This window comes from Anguilla anguilla, chromosome 8, assembly GCF_013347855.1.
Source record: "Anguilla anguilla isolate fAngAng1 chromosome 8, fAngAng1.pri, whole genome shotgun sequence".
In the NCBI taxonomy this organism is placed as follows: Eukaryota; Metazoa; Chordata; class Actinopteri; order Anguilliformes; family Anguillidae; genus Anguilla; species Anguilla anguilla.
In genome coordinates this window covers 53,026,919-53,044,986 of record NC_049208.1, presented here as the reverse complement: position 1 = coordinate 53,044,986, position 18,068 = coordinate 53,026,919, and the positions used below count along the sequence as shown (strand labels likewise).

The following is an 18,068-nucleotide window of genomic DNA, read 5'->3' as shown; positions in this document are numbered from 1 at the left end:
CCTTTGGAAGGCCGCTGAACGTTAGAATAGCTCTGAGTGACCCTGCACCGATATCACCAGCTGAAAGGAACCGTTTTCCCATATATATATATATATATATATATATATATATATATATATATATACGTTTTATATTATATATTATGTTGTATATATATTTTCAGTTTTAGAATATACCTTTGGCGAAAATAGTTTCAAGTGCGAGAAAGGTGTTTTGAGATAGATGTTTCTGATGACCAGCTGGTGTTATGCAATCACTGGGGTTTTTTGGTCTAAAGCAAGAAAATACACTTCAGATAACAAGTAGCTTGTACAAAGATATAATTTCCCCCCCCCCGGAGGCTGTATATATGAACACAACATTTTTTAGCCTTTGTTCGCTATCGTCAACATAAAACTCAGTTGTTATAGTCACAGACGTTACATCTGTCATTCAGTGCAGCAGTCTCAGGTTGCGTAAGAAAAAGTTCAGACTGAAAATGAGATAAGAACAACAGGGTAATATACGCACATACAACCATTGTGGAGGCATAACATAAGGCTTTTCTGGAGCTGAATTAAGTGCTGCAGCAGTGAATATTGATATAGCCTATTGATACATAAATACATACATACATACTTATATTCACACACACACACACATACATACACACATACATACATACATACATACACACACACATACATGCATACATATATCATACACATATACATACACACATACATACATACATACACACACACATACATACATACATATATCATACACACATACATACATACATACATACACACACACATACATACATACATACATACATACATGTATCATACACACACATACATACATAAACACATACACACATACATACATACATATATCATACACACACACATACATACATACATATATCATACACACATACATACATACATACATACATAGATATATCATACACACACACACACACACACATACATATACAGTCGTAGCAGCCATGCAGGCACTGGCAGACACCTGAAACTATGGCCATCGCAAAGCTCCACTCTCCACTCTTGCTTCAGATCTGAAGAAATAAACCGCCGTTTCTGTCAATCATTCCACTGTGAGAACACAACTCTGCGCTGTGGGTCTGAAAGGAGGTGTAGCTGTCAAAAAGCCACCGCTGCGAAAATAAAATAAAAAAGAAGACGTTTTGCACTAGTACACAGAAACAGGACACCTGAAATATGAAGTAAGGTTATGGACCAATGAATGTAAATGTGAGATTTCTGGAAGGAAGAGAAGGCAGTATGTACAACGCTGAAGCGAAGAAAGACTCTCGGAACCTACAACCTACAAATGTCTACAACCATCAGTCAAGCATGGTGCAGGATCAGTGCGAGTTTGGGGTTGTATAACAACATGATTGGTGATTTGGTCTTCATTGAAGGCACGATGAATGTGGATGAATGTGGGGGGGGGGGGGGTCCATAATCCAGTCGGAAGAGGAAGATTATTTAACTCTTAACTCCATGAGGCGTGACATCACAATAATGTGATCAGAACGCCCTTAACTGAACATTCTAATGCTAACACTACTGCGCACAATCACTACTGCCATTTTGAAAGCAACGGAGTTCCAGAACAACGACTTAGCATGTTGAAGAAGAAAAAAACATTGCAAAAAAAAAAAAACGTTCTAACGAGGGCTAAGGACCACTTAAAATAACTAAACATTCACGAAAACTTGGTTCCAATCGGTGTAGTATCGTCCAAAAGCTCCAGTGTAGTGTCTTACATTGTGAAGCATGTACCGCACAACTGATTTCAGCTTGAAGGTTAGATATATACTTTTTCCAGATTTTACCCTGGAAGTGTTTAGGTTTGTGGTCCTCAGTAATCCCAGTCCTCCATCTTTGGCTTAGTTTTTACTTCTGCCCCGATTTTCAGTCAAACACATTTTCAAAGAGCAAGACAAGAACACAGAATCAAAAAACAGAATCAGAATCATTAAAATAAAACAAGTGACAGGAACATCACCACTTATTGAAAACGATATGTTATATTCTGGGTAGTATTTTTTGGTTATACTGTTTTCTTTAATTCATGAGCAAGTTAACATTTCTACCTGTTCCACTTTCCTGCGGCAAGAGATCTTCTTATTATTAATCCTGCTGATTAGCATGTGGCTGTACCATATATTAATGTTTTGTATTTATATAGAGAATGTTAATTATTTTAATAATATATGAATGTTTCACATTTTCACACATTTGTGACAAGTATTCAGATGCAATGTATTCTATATATTCTTTTCACTTTATCATATACTGCTATTTCAAAAGGGCAATATCAGGTAATATAATTAATATAACATAACATAACATAACATAACATAACATAACATAATGATGAGAACAGGCCATTCAGTCCAACAATGCTTGCCATTTTCCTGACTAAATTAGTGCTCTGATTACCTACTGACTTGATAGTATCTAACACACCGTTTCAAGCCTAGTCTTGAAAATCCCCTGAGGTTCTGTCTCTACTACATGACATGGCAGGCTATTCCACACATTAACTATGCTCCGCATTAAATTTGTTTTCCTATTATCTGTACAGAATATAATAAACTACTATATCTGCTGTATAATTACTGTATAACCATGGTATAGCTGTGGTTATAACCCCTGCATAGCTAACTATTGTTATAACTGCTTTATAATTACATTATGACTACCCAGTCAACAGAATTCACTTTTTTGGGGGGGAGGATCAGGAGGGCAAAAAGGTAAAATGGGTGGTGCCTGAAGGGTGGCCATTTGGACAAAAACAACAAGAACAACAACAACTGGTTTAAAAATGAAAAAAAGTTGAGGGTGACCATATATCGGATGTCAAAAACAGAGGACAGGGGTGGGTGATAATAACGAACATAATCCCACTAGGCTATTTGTTTATATATGATCTATGAGATGAGCAAAACTTTTCCAGACATTTTCAGTAAAATAGAAATCCCACCTGGACGGACATTTTTGGTCGCAAAAAGAAAAAAATGTCTGGGGAAAAAGAGGACGTCTGTTCAGCCAATTAAAACCAAGGGAACGGACGCATACGGTCTTGCGGCTCACGCTGGAATTAGCAAGGAACTAAAAAAATAAACCAAAAAAAAAAAACGGACGGCAAGATCAGGGGTGCAGGACGGGTGCCGCGAAATGGTGCCAGATGACCGGGTCGATCCGCAGCTATGACCTTGTGTTTTTATCTTCCCCCCTCCCCCCGCCCCACCGGGAGCTCGGTTTATATGATCCATCGCGGTCGACGTCCGCCCAAAAAAAACCCCGCACTGCTCCGTACCGCACTCCTGCCTAATCCGCATCGTCATTAAAAAAAAAAACGAAAAAACAGCCAGCATTCCAAATGCAAGTTCCTCAAGTCTCAGCCGGATAATGAACCTCACTCTCTCCGTCCTTAACCCCCACACCCCACCCCACCCCAGCCCCCCCGGGATACCCCTTACCCCGAGACAAAAAGTTCAAGCACTCACCGCACCTTTCGTCCGCAGCGACTGGTCCGGGGCTCAACAGCGGGACGTTGCTCGTTTTCCGCGTTGAAAGAAAGAGCGGGATTTGAGCTGGGTAAAGAGAGAACAGAACAATAATACGCAGGGAAACGCTCGTACACTCAATTGCACTTGAACATAAGAAAAGGATATAATGGTGGGGGGGGATTTGGAGTGGGGGGTCCGCCATTGATGGGAACGGTGGGAAGCTTTCGGGGGGTGGAGGGCGAGGTAGAGGCCAGAGACGATTGCGGGGCTCTCGGGCAGTTTCCGCACGTCGCGTCCCAGCGAGGGAGCCTTCGGCCCAGCCCGGTGCAGCAGGAAAGCCCCCGGCTTCAGCGAGGCCTCCGCGTTGCTGGCTGTAGGCTGAGGCTCCGCAGAGTGGCAGTGACGGACTGAGAAGCCCGGCAGTCATAGAGTGTGCTTTCTACAGGCAAACACCCTCCCCCTTATGAATACGCATGCACAAACCACAGGCGCGCATGAACACACACACACACACACACGCACACACACGCACAAATCCCGCACAGGCGCGCATGAACACACACACACACACAAATCCCGCACAGGCGCGCATGAACACACACACACACACACACACACACGCACAAACCCTGCACAGGCGCGCATGAACACACACACACACACACGCACACACACACACACGCACACACACACACGCACACGCACACGCACAAGCCCTGCACTGCCACACATGAAGACACACACACGCGCATGCACACACGCACACACATACTCACACACACACACACAAGCCCTGCACTGCCACACATGAAGACACACACACACGCACACACACACACACAAGCCCTGCACTGCCACACATGAAGACACACACACGCGCACGGACATACGCACACACACACACACACGCACACATACACACACACACGCACACACACACGAACACACACTCACACACACACATGTCCATGCATGCACGTAAACAGACAAACACACACATTCGCACATACGCATTCACGCGCATGCACACATATACATAGCTGCATTTAAGAAAATGTCAAATACCTCCCATCAATCAGCATGCAAGTCCCACCCTCAATCGCCCTGACACCACCTCCACATCTCTCTCTCTCACACACACACACACACACACTAACAGACACATGCCTGTATGCACTAATTCATTCATATATGCACACACATACACAGACGGACAGAAACACACGCACACAAGTATACACTGAGAGACACACGTATGTTCTACCTCTCACGTATAAGATATTCACACACACACACACACACACACACACACACACACTCACACACACACACACACACACACACACACACTCGCACACGCACATGCACACGCACACACACTCACACACACACACTCACACATTCACACACACACACACACACACAAACTGAGAGCAAACACCACTCAGAACGAACAGCAGATGAAAAATAAAACCTACTTTTTCTTATGATTTGTTTGAGCCTGAAGGGGGAGAATCGTGCTCAAATAAGAAACTCGAGATACAATTTTAAAATATTGCCATTTCCTCATTCTGCTTCATATAATCAACGTCATAATTCTCTGTTTCTTTGACACATTTTTTTGGAGTTCTGTATTTTTTTCAAGCTAAATGGACAGAAACGAAAGGAGGGTCTTTGCTAACAAACACTGGCAACAATGGAACCCTGGCCATGGCAACTGTTGCTAGGTAACAGAAGGAGCACAGAGGACTTTCTCAGAAACCAAAAACCCTTAAGATGGATTGACAAATCAATATAACACAACAAATGGATTGGTATCATTACTATATTTATTACTTTGTTCACAAGGTCAGTCCCACTATTTTCATACACACACACACATGCACACGCACACACACACGTACACCCACACACACGCGCACACATCCCAGTTCATCTGATTTGGCCTCTATTATACACATACAATAATGTTTCTGTAATATCAGAACAGTTTAGCACTACTGTGCAAGCAAATGACAGTGCTTTTAGCATGAAATTTAGGAAGCAGTGATTGTCAATCTTGTTACCTTACAAATAAATGCATCTAATACTTTCAGAAGAGCGGAGGGATATTTCACTTTGCCGGCAGCACAGATATAAACTATACCTAAAAAAAGAACCTTGTTGCACATCAAATACATTAAGGAACACATCTCAAATACGTGTATTTGAAATACCCTGTCAGACCTGTTAGAAAGTCATATCAATGTGGAAAGGGAAAGTTTTGAAGGAATCTTGCCTTAAAGAAGCGTTTGTAAAAGTTCAGAATCGATTTAAGTAAACAAACAATGAACAAACTATTTTTTGCATACCAATAATTATTACTGCATATCAACGTGCACAAATGAACGAAAATACAGTACGATACAATTTGGCCAAATCTCAAAGACAAACTGAGGCAAACTCCGAGATGTTCTGGCGATGTTCAAATTATTTAAACTATATTTGACGATCTGGGATCTGTCTTTAATAACTTAATTTAAACCTAAACCATGCATCTTTACCCGTGTATGTGGAACATTCGTAAAAATAAAAGAAACGCCCTCCCCCCGGGAGGTGGTAAAGCCTTCAACGCCGAACGGAAGCTCTTTGGAAACGCCAAGACACGTAATTACCGGAAAAATTCGTGCAGTATCGCGCGGCGGCCCCGGGAATATGCTCCGGACGGGTGTTTACCTGGTCGGGGGGGGGGGGAGGGGGGGTCAGACGACAGATTTTTTTTTTTTTTTTTTTTTTTTTAAAGGAAAACAGTGCAGACCTGGCAGGGGCCGTGGGAGAACAGGCCTACTTGACGGCAATAGGTTATTCTGAAAGGCCCGGGTGAGCGTGGGCAGGCATTAGAACAGCAGCGGTTCCCAGACTGAAAGAGCTGTAAGAAATACATCATTCAAACATGTTTAGAATTAATGACATATGCAGGGTATGTTTAGCACATATAGGGCATATGTGTGTGACTGTGTGTGTGTGTGTGTGTTTTGAAGATTTCAATGTGTATTCATTCTTTTTACCATCTTTTTTACTATGTAACGTTGGCGCCATCTTATGCCTTGAAAGGGAAATGGCATCTGCAAGAAACTATTTGACTATTTCAATGTAATGTAATGTAATGTAATGTAATGGTTCATTTTTGCATGCAAAATATGAATAATGTTAGGTGAGATGGAGGGACTCAGGTGATAATGACAATCTATGCTGAATGCATTTGCTGTTATGAGCCCCCCAACAAACCCCAAATGGCTTTTGGTCCTGATATTTTGAACTACCATTCCCAGAGAGTGATGTCACAAGTATGCCATTCCTTTTATGTCACGGAGAAAATAAAGGGCACGCAGAGCTTCCACTTCAAGATTGTGATGTCACAAAGGAAACACTAAAGTGTGCGATTCCCAGGTCTTTGCGGCTGTGTTTGAAACAACCGTATACCACAAACTACATACTAGATACTGTATTAGTTGTGGTTTCAAGTGCACAGCCTATATCACAGAGAATATAAAGGCGACCAAATACCAAATCTCTTCTGTCGCACTCGTGAACCATTGTATGACTGAAACTTGAAGGAAACATCAGCGATGCTGCACCTAATTTTTTAAAGTGAAACAGAGTGCCATATTTATGGCACCAAAAAGATTTGTTTACGTCTGGAAAAGCATGCTCCTGAATATGCTCATCGACAAAACCCCAAAAATAAGCATATCATCCTGGGATTTTAAGTACACTACAGTAAGAGAATGTTTAGCCCACTTAACGACTCTCTTATTCAGTGTGCTAAACTTGTATACTCAATAGAAGGCAAGTGTGCTGATTTGGACATGGCCCTGGATCCAGTCCTGACATTCACCTGCAGCTACACTACACGGCCAAAAGTATGTGGACACCTGACACCCAGCGTCTCATTCAAAATTATGGGCATTAATATGGTCCTCCCTTTGCTGCTATAACAACTTCCAACTTCCAATAGCAACTCTTCAGGGAAGGCTTTATACTCAATGCTGGAGCATTGCTACAGGGATTTGCTTCCATTCAGCCAGAAGAGCATTAATCAGGTTGGGAACTGATTGGGTGATTAGGCCTGGCTCACAGTCAGCTTTATAACTGACCCCAAAGGTATTGGATGGGGTTGAGGCCAGTCAAGTTCTTCAACACCGACCTCGACAAAACCATTTCTATATGGACCCCAAAACGGGGGCGTTGTCATGCTGAAACCCGAAAGGGGTGGAACAACAACCAGGAAGTGAGCTTCAAAAAGTCCGGTTTCAGCCGCCTGATTCTAACACAGGCAGCTGCAGGGGTGGTGGGGGGTGCTTTTTCGGCACGCTCCGACCTCGGCTGTACCCGTTAGCGGTCCGCGGCGGTGCAAGGCGGACGTGCGGCTCTCTGGCCTTGCATCTTCCGACGCCGTCAGAGTCGCCCTGAACACGACCGCCGTAGTTATGGCATCACCGCACAACGCGGTTAACATTGTTACATCATCGGCGCCGCGCCCGGAACACATTCAAGAGAGATACCGACATGTCATTTGTGGTTGCATTGGACATTCGTTTTATTCTATTTTTTTTTCGCCCCCGTGAAAAATTGTGATTATGTTTTAAATCTGATTAAAGGCGCTCGTCGTGTCCCTCTTGACGAAGGAGGGGGCTGTTGTTTTGCTGGGTAGCCATGGAAACACGCCGGGCCAAACTACCGCGCCACTTCCTGCCCAAGCCGACGCTTGTCAGCTCATTACTAATCGGGCCTTTCGGCTCGAGTGGGAGGGTCAGGGCCGCTGTTTTCCCCAATTCAATTATTATCGGGCCCTAATACAATCAGAGGAATCCGGCTCTCTTTGCACGGTTGCCGTTGGCGCAGACAGATTTTCGGTTATTGGATCAGTCCGGCGCCAACGTGACGGGAACCATTCTGAAGGACGAGGGATGGAACGGCTCTACGGAGGAGAAGAGGGGGGCGCAGGGTCACCTGTCAGAAAAGCGAGCAATAAGTATCACTTCCAACTTCTTGTCCAGGGTCTGTCAATCAACCCCACCACCCTACCGTCTCCTGTAATTAGTGCTTTTTTAGTTTACAAACAGTCCATGACACAATTTTGTTCGCACACACACACACAAACCTCTAACTCTTTACTGTTATTTAGTAAAACTCACAGGAAGGGTAGAGGCACCAGTTATAAGGAGATACACTTCCAGATTTACACTGTATAATAACACTGCGTGGTCTACTCTAGCTTATTCTTCTGCCTAGTTTGGCTTTGCAGATGTTAGACCAGGATATTGTTCTTTGTTCTCGGCTAGAAATAGCTTTACAAAATAAGTAATTGTACCTTACTGAACCCGTGTTCAGCAGTTGTCTACGATCATGAAAATGCACTTTTTGTACGTCGCTTTGGATAAAAGCGTCTGCTAAATGAATGTAATGTATGCCAACGTGTTTTCCCTGTTTTTTTGTTTTTTTTTAAAGGTTAGATAAAAGTAATGCTGCGCGTGTTTACAGCGTGTGCGGTGTTCGCTTGTTTGTGACGGGAGTTAAAAGCTTAAAAGTTCATTAGGCTACGTGTAGACTGACTGGTCACAGACAACGCAAAAAGGCCAGTTACCTGATTATCTTTAAACAGCACCGATAGTGGCATTCTTTATCTGGAGATGTTCGGTGATTTTTGATGCCAGGGTGGAAACGACTCCAAAGTCAACGGTGTAGTTTTTTCTTTTTTTAGATTTGTATGCTTAGCGCGTGCGCCAATGGGACCACTGATTGCGCGTTAATATTACTTCCCTGGACCCGACTCCAGCGCATGCAGGAAATTGGTAAATAAACGAATTAAGCGTTTGGTATCATCACTCGGACTCCTAATGAGCGCGAGCCACCACCGATCACGGGCTATGAGCGCTGACATTTCTGCCGTTCAGTCCCTGGCGTGGGATATCAGGCAGTCACGGAAGTTTGTAAACCTGTTTTAAATTTTATTTACATGGATCGAGAGGCAACAGTTTAACCCACTTGAGCTGCAGATTTTCTAATCAAGACTAACAGGCACAGGAAAATATAATCAGCAGGCAAGGGCGGGTCAACCAAAACTTGGCAAACGTTGCAAAACGATGGTGACCCTCAATCACAGCCAAACATAGTATGCGCCCATATATCTTTGCAGAGTCGGCTGCCGGCTTGAACACTATGCAGTCGTTTAAGGGCCATTTTAATTGTAGAGTATTGTTGTTTATGTAGGCTATCTGGAACAACTGGTTCCCCACAGGTGCATGAGGAAGACTGACAATGTTGCTCTTTAAGTACAGATTACTTGTTTAAGGTTATGTTTCAGATGTAAGCAAGGTAGGCTATAGGTCAGTAAAGCCACGGATAACACTCACGAGTTAAGCATGATTGAGATGTATGATAGGGCCTTCGGCTTCCATGACGATCTTGGGTCCCGTTTTTGTTCCCACCAATGCACTCCACCCAGAACAGACGGTGTGCGTTGAATCGCATTTATTCAAAAATCAAAACGACACTTTTTTTTTGCATAATCACACGACAAAGAGCATAAAATAACTGAATCACCCATAAGTTAACGAATGAATGTATAAATTGAGTTAAACGGAGCAAAAGATGAAATTCTGTAACAGAAGATGCATACGTCACCTTAATTGACGGTATTTGAAAACGGACCGTTAAAACATTAGCCTGCACGTGGCCAAGTTCATACGAATTCATATCGGCTGGGAATGGAAGCGTCGGTTGGCGGTTATAAAACCACCCAATTTCCCTTCCTCGTTGCCGTGGCTGTCTGACGCCGGTGATATTTTTACGGCGGGTCTTCGTCCAGCATCTGCAAACGTAGCAGGAAATTGAATATCGGACCAGTAGAACACTTCAGACCTCCCAGTCCAACAAAACACGGCTCAACCCCCCAGAAAGAAAAATTATTATACTATTTCATTACATTTCACTAATTTGCAAGTCACCTACATATACATTACATAATTTACAAACTAATCGCGTTTTCAGAGCACATATTACCAATGAATCGCCTTTAATTAATAAGTCAGTCAATCAGTTAAATATACTGTTGTAGTACAGCCACTTTACAGACTATAGTTCAAAAAACAGCCAGTTATATATTGTAAAAGTAACATTTTTTAAAAAGTCAAATAAAAAAACTCAGCTGATAAAAGATCTGGAAATCATGTAATGTCTATAGAAGAAATATAGGCTAGGAAATGGATACAGTGTGTGTGTGTGTGTACGTGTGTGTGCATGTGTGTGTATGTGCGTGTACATGTGTGTATGTGTTGTGTATGTGTGTGAACGTGTGTGCATGTGTATGTATGCATGTGTGTGTGTGTGGGTATATGTGAGTTTGGTATGTGTGTGTGTGTATGTGAGTTGTGTGTGTGTGTGTATATGTGAGCTTGGTATGTGTGTGTGTGTGTGTGTGTGTATATGAGAGTTTGGTATGTGTGTGTGTGTGTTTGGTATGTGTATGTGTGTATATGAGAGTTTGGTATGTAAATGGTAAATGGTAAATGGACTGCATTTATATAGCGCTTTTATCCAAAGCGCTTTACAATTGATGCCTCTCATTCGCCAGAGCAGTTAGGGGTTAGGTGTCTTGCTCAAGGACACTTCGACACTTCGAGACGCCCAGGGCGGGGTTTGAACCGGCAACCCTCCGACTGCCAGACAATCGGTCTTACCTCCTGAGCTATGTCGCCCCACAGGTATGTGTGTGTGTATATGTGAGTTTGGTGTGTGTGTGTGTATGTGTGTGTGTGTATGTGAGCTTGGTATGTGTGTGTGTGTGTTTGGTATGTGTATGTGTGTATATGAGAGTTTGGTATGTGTGTGTGTATATGTGAGTTTGGTGTGTGTGTGTGTATGTGTGTGTGTGTATGTGAGCTTGGTATGTGTATGTCTGAGTTTGGTATGTGTATGTGTGTATATGAGAGTTTGGTATGTGTGTGTGTATATGTGAGTTTGGTGTGTGTGTGTGTATGTGTGTGTGTATATGAGAGTTTGGTATGTGTGTGTGTGTGTGTATATGTGAGTTTGGTATGTGTGTGTGTGTGTGTGTGTATGTGTGTGTGTATATGTGAGTTTGGTATGTGTGTGTGTGTATGTGTGTGTGTGTATATGAGAGTTTGGTATGTGTGTGTGTGTGTTTGGTATGTGTATGTGTGTATATGAGAGTTTGGTATGTGTGTGTGTATATGTGAGTTTGGTGTGTGTGTGTGTATGTGTGTGTGTGTATGTGAGCTTGGTATGTGTGTGTGTGTGTTTGGTATGTGTATGTGTGTATATGTGAGTTTGGTATGTGTGTGTGTATGTGAGCTTGGTGTGTGTGTGTGTATGTGTGTGTGTGTATGTGAGCTTGGTATGTGTGTGTGTATGTGTGTGTGTGTATGTGAGCTTGGTGTGTGTGTGTGTATGTGTGTGTGTGTATGTGAGCTTGGTATGTGTATGTGTGTATATGAGTTTGGTGTGTGTGTGTGTATGTGAGCTTGGTATGTGTGTGTGTATGTGTGTGTGTGTATGTGAGCTTGGTGTGTGTGTGTGTATGTGTGTGTGTGTATGTGAGCTTGGTATGTGTGTGTGTATATGTGAGTTTGGTGTGTGTGTGTGTATGTGTGAGTTTGGTGTGTGTGTGTGTATGTGTGTGTGTGTATGTGAGCTTGGTATGTGTATGTCTGAGTTTGTGAATCCCCCTCCCAGCTCTAGCCGTTGAGCAGGCCCGAGCTCTTGGGGCTGGGGTCCCCGGTGAGGCTGGTGGAGGGCGGGGGGCCGGGGAAGGGCTTGGCCCCGCTCCGGCCCCCCAGGCTGTGGAGCTGCAGGGCGACCCGTCGCCCGGCAGAGAGTTTGGCCCCGCAGAGCAGGCCCCTCAGGGCCCGCCGGTGCTCCTGGTGCATCAGGCAGTACAGGACGGGATTGAGGCAGCCGTTGACCTGGGCCAGGCAGGAGGTGAGCGGGAAGACGTAGGTGTGCGCCAGGTAGAAGGCGGAGCTCCACTTCACCGCGTCCAGGTGTATGAGCAGGCCCCAGAAGGTCAGGATGTTGTTGGGCAGCCAGCAGACGCAGAAGGCCAGGATCACCACGGCGACCGAGCGGGAGACCCGGGCCCGGCGGCGACGCCCGGGGTCGCCGTGGTTACACAGGAAGCGGAGCAGCAGCAGGTAGGACAGGAGGATGACAGCGTAGGGGAGGAGGAAGCCCACCACCACCCGCAGGAGGTGGTGCAGGCCCAGCCAGAAGGTGCCGTTGGGGAAGTGGAGGAGGCACACCCGGTCGCCGCCCACTTCCACCACCTCCGCGAAGGCCGCCCTGGGGGCGGCGGCCAGCACGGACCCCGCCCAGATTAGCGCGGCGGCCAGGCGGGCCATGCACTCACCCCGCAGGCCCGCCCCCGCCCCCCCGCCCGGCGCCAGGGCGGAGGCCACGCTGCAGTAACGCGTCACGCTCATGGCGGCCAGGAAGAAGACGCTGCCGAAGAGGTTGAGCGAGGTGAGGAAGGAGGCCGCCTTGCAGGCGCGGCCGCCGAAGGGCCAGTGGTAGTCCAGCGCCGCCTCCGCCGCCCACAGCGCCATGGCCGCCGAGAACAGCAGGTCCGTCGCCGCCAGGTTCAGCACGAAGAAGTTGACGGCGCCCTTGGCGGCGGCGCCCCCTCTGGCGCGGAGGAGGCACAGCACCGCGGCGTTGCCCGCCAGCCCCACCGCCGAGACCGCGAAGTACACCGTAGCGACCGCGGCGCGCAACCACGGCGACCCGTCGCCGGGGACGTACAAGTCCAGGGCGTCCGAGAGGTTGCCGAGCGACGCCGCCGTACGGTTGCAAACTGGCCAGTCGAGGCACAGGCGCAGGGTCATGTTCAAGGGCAGTAATCTCAGGAGGTCAAACGCACTCATCTTCAATACTAGAGTACCTTTTACCCAGCAGGCTGTGCGAGGCAGTGAAGACCTGAGAGTTTGTGTCTTCAATGCACAGGCAAAAAAAAAAAAAAAAAAGACTATATTTTTTTTTGTTTGAGGTTCTCCTTTATTTTATTTTATTTTTTTTTATTTTTTGTTTTAGTAAATGCAAATCTAACCTGAAGGCGTTTCCATGAAGTTAGTGCTCGGCTTGCTAGACGGATTTTCCTTTTTCTTTATAAGGTTTTCAATGGCACACGAAATATTAACGGTAGGGCTGGGAATCAAATGATCTTCTCTGATTGGCTGATTAACCGTTCACTTTGTATGTTGCAGGTTCTCCAAAATCACGGACTTCCATACCTAAAACAGAAAAAATATTAATCCCTAAATTTCAGCCAAAAATATTATTTTTGAATCTTATAAGCAATGGCGGAATCCTGCAAGTTATAAATTAAATTATTCTCAACAAATTATAATTCACAGAGAGAAATGTAGCCTATCCCAAGCAACACGGTTAGATTTCAAATTTAAAAATTAGCCATCCATGCTTACTGCGGCGAGCGCACGTGCAGTAAGCCTACTGTCGCGCAATCTTATATTTTCTTGTGTGGGAGCCATTTTCAAAAATATCTTTTCTGTTTTAGCTTTCCAGTTGTACTTTTTTTTTTCAAGAATTGATAAGTTTGTTTCAGCCCCCCCCCCCCCCCCCCCCCCAAATCAATGCATTCATATTAACAATTAATTGTATATGTACAAGTAAAAAGATTTACATTTTACAACATTTACAAGAAATGGCTATATATAAAGCGAATAACGTAATACAATAATTTACAACACGCTGTTAATTCATCAGACCTATAATTAATATGCCTATATAAAAGAATGTATATAAATAGCCGGCAGTAAATTATTTCACTGTTAATTTGGCTATTGCAAACGACTACATTACAGACATGGTTGGATCACACTGGAAAGATGACAGTACATCTTTCAGGATGTCACAAATGAGGACCCGCTTTTCAAAGGTCGGACTTAAACTTAGACTTTGCAGCAGTATTGCAAAAAAAAAAAAAACGTCACCATGGTTACAGATTCTTATAAACACATAAAACCGCAGGTGCAATTTGGTCTTACCTGGACAAATACGTTCACGTGCATTGTATAAATACATTGAAGACCAAATAAACAGTGACGTATACACTCGGTATACTTTATTATGGAAATTTAAAACAAAAAAAGAGATCTGCCACCTTGATCGTTGTTAACCGTTGATAAATGAACCCGTTACAAAATTATTGGTACCAGGATCTCCACCGCGCATCAGTGACTGCACTTCAAAGTTGCGGATTTCCACGACAAAACACAATTCTGTGACGCCACTTGCCCAACGCACTTCCAAAAATGCATTTACGACGCTAAAATTGACGGGACAGGAGCGATACTCACTTGTCTAGAAGAAGTCGAGCGCGGATCGCCGCTAAGCTTGAGTTTGCTTGGGGGTCCTCACCCACACGTTCGTGCACCATGGCGTAACTAATCAGCCATGAAGCGACTGCGGAATGAAGTGAATTAGGCGCGCCAAGCCGAGGTTTTATATTGGTTCGTTTCTGCCCCTCCCCTTAGGCCCTGAACCTCGACGTAGTGTCCATCGTTTTCCCTTGAGCACCTGTGTGATAACATCGTGCCACTTTCTCGAAATAATAGCCTATGCGTGTTTAAACTATATTGTCAAGCCCTTGCAACATTTAATAGCCTGATCGGATTCACATTACTGATATCTATAATTCTTTTATGACTAGTAAAAATCTGAATTCCAGATATCTCCATTTAGTCTAGTTGTAATAATTTCAATCAAAGATATCTTTAATTTAAGATATCTAAATGATCTTTTTTGATATCTGAAAGTAAGATACTAGTCAAAATACAATTATAGATATCTTAAACTGGAATTATGACTGGTCAAAACTAAAGTGGAGATAATCATTAATCAATAATCATTTTGATTGGTCAAATGCAGTAGTAGGGTGCAGGGGGTAGCAAGAAGGTCCTGGGTTCGAATCTAGCCTGGGCCTTTGTGTGTGCTCTTGATGTCAAGAATTTTAAGCAGTTATAATTTGAATTTTTGATACCAGAAATGTAATTTTAACTAGCCTATAAGTAAAATAGTTTTTTGTTTTTAATATAAAGAATTACATTTGAACTAGTTAAAATAGGAATTCTTGATATCAGAAATAGAAATTGAAGTTTAACTAGCCTAGTTGTGTTTCCCCCCATTCAGTTCAGTGGGACCTTTCATTTTTGATATCAAAAATTCGAATTATAACGAATTAAAATTGAATTCTTGACATCAAAAGCCAGTTGACTATACGCTTAAATGGCTTGCCATACATCTGTGTGTCATGAGTTGAATGACGATGTCTGATGCCATTATAGATATCTTTAAAAGTATGTTGACTAGTCAAAATATATTTGAAGGTATCTAGTATTATTGTTTGAACTAGCCCGTTTACAGTGGCAGATCTTGAATTAGCATTATGACTGGTCACATTGTAATCATGACTTCTCAGAATGCATTAGTAAATATCCAAAATGTAATTATGGATATTTAAGCAAAGCTATTAAATGTTAGCTATTAAAAAGGGCTTTGCATAGTCTACTTAGATTGTCTCAACAATAAACGCAATAAGCGACAGGTGAACCAGCGACATTTATTTGCGGATTGGCTACATTTATTCGTGGAAGCGGTTATGACACATTTATTTGTGGATCAGCTGCATTTATTAGATACTTTTAAGGCAATAATACACGCATACGATACCAGCTGATCTCGTCGGGGGATGTGTGGCTTTAAGTCCTGGAAGAATTTGGAATGTTCTCTCCCAACAACTGATTGGTCTTAAACCAGTTCGACTCCCTTAAACACTTAATCTATTGCACAGATAAATACCTGCCACACCCCACCACGCACCTCCCCAACAACACATGGAACAATAAAAATCTAAGGTATACAGGTCCTGGTTGTCACTTCATCACAGTCCAAAAGACAAGGTGTTTTCGTACGTTCGAAACGTTTCGCGAACTTCTGAGGAAAACGAATCGCGTGGCAGCTAGGCAGTTTCTTAGAGATGGACGTCCGTCTATTGGTGATCTCTGCGGTGGCCGCCTGCCTAGTATCCGGTAACTTTAATCTTACAGAATCTCCGTCTGACTGAGTTTTCTTGTTCTGGCTTCCAGAAGGCAACAGTGTTTTTAAGCGGGTGCGAAAGATAGTATGTGAGGTACTCCCCGGGTGATTACTAAACTGCGCTTCGTGTCCCAGGCCGAACGTTACCGAGACTGAACAGGGTCTTGAGCTAGCGATGTACAAAAATCAGCGCGGACATTCCGTGGTGCATGCGTGACCCGAGTTTTCTCCTCTCTTGTACACAGAATCGACTGGATGGCATATTGGTCAGCCGTCCTCCGACCGTGCAGTGCAGCCACACGTTGGCGTATCTATATCTTTTTCTTAATGATCACTCCTGACCAGTGGTGGCGAGCCCACCCCCCCTGCTGGCTGAATATCGCACGTCCGTCCATTTGGTGAACTCCACCAAGCTGAAAGGGGGGGGGGGGGGGGGGGGGGGGGGGGGGGGGGCAATTCCGGTCCTGGGGGGCCGGTGTGTCTGCAGGTTTAACTCCAGTTCTGGAGGGCCGCAGTTGTCTGCAGGTTTAACTCCAGTCCTGGGGGGCCGGTGTGTTTGCTGGTTTAACTCCGGTCCTGGGGGGCCGCAGTGTCTGCAGGTTTAACTCCGGTCCTGGGGGGCCGGTGTGTTTGCTGGTTTAACTCCGGTCCTGGGGGGCCGGTGTGTTTGCAGTTTTAACTCCGGTCCTGGGGGGCCAGTGTGTATGCAGGTTTAACCCCAGTCCTGGAGGGGCCAGTGTGTGTTTGCAGGTTTTTTGTTTCCACCAATTACTCTGACTAAATGAGCTAATTGGCTGCATACACCAACACCGGTTCACTTGTAGATTAGATCACAGTAATACATTTCATTTAGGGACACAAGAACAGTCTTTGGCTCTCATTCGTTCACTTATCAAGAAATGTAGGTGACATGTCAGATGGCGTAAATATTAGGGGTAATTAAATAATTAAGGGCAGAAGTTGGCATGGAGACCAGAAACAGATACGGCCCTCATTGCCCACCTCTGCCATAGAGCTACGATGGCTGAATCAAAGAGCTTCCCTGCCGACCAGAAGCACTGGACTCATTAGCTTTCTTATTAACGACTTGCGTGAGAGTCCATTTTGTCTTCCTCTACTTCAGGAAAATTATCTAAATGCAAGTGTTATATTTTTTTAGAATACAAACAAAGAGGATACAGCACACATAATTATACCATGATATTAAAGGCATACTATGCAGGATTTTTTGTTGCCAGTGTTTACAATCAAATGAGTCTCCTCCCCAGCCTACATGTCAGAGACACTCAGAAAGATAATGGATGGATAGATAAAAAGTATGTCAGCAGCAGAACTAACCCACCCTGGCGTAATATTATGGTACTAGATTGCCCTCTGGTGGCTGTCTTTGACCCTACATACACAAGACATCGAGACCGAGAA

The 18,068-nt window shown here is 44.2% G+C and overlaps 2 protein-coding genes across 3 annotated transcripts in view; both read right to left on the bottom strand.

The window, feature by feature from the left end:
* lix1l (limb and CNS expressed 1 like) overlaps positions 1 to 3,994 on the bottom strand; it is a 28,971-nt gene extending 24,977 nt beyond the window's left edge. The window contains exon 1 of one of the 2 annotated variants that reach the window (XM_035430323.1): positions 3,531 to 3,994. The gene's annotated coding sequence lies outside the window, so the exon portion shown is untranslated. The remainder of the gene's footprint in view (positions 1 to 3,530) is intronic. The other variant, XM_035430324.1, reaches the window with a different exon arrangement.
* An 8,277-nt stretch (positions 3,995 to 12,271) lies between these two features.
* Positions 12,272 to 17,036, bottom strand: LOC118234243 (relaxin-3 receptor 1-like). Its single transcript, XM_035430652.1, has 2 exons — positions 14,909 to 17,036; positions 12,272 to 13,822 (listed from the first exon to the last, which is right to left on the bottom strand). Exon 2 carries the CDS (start codon positions 13,454 to 13,456, stop codon positions 12,272 to 12,274), a length of 1,185 nt encoding a protein of 394 aa, XP_035286543.1. The 5' UTR covers positions 13,457 to 13,822; positions 14,909 to 17,036.
* Between the last annotated feature and the right edge of the window lie 1,032 nt (positions 17,037 to 18,068).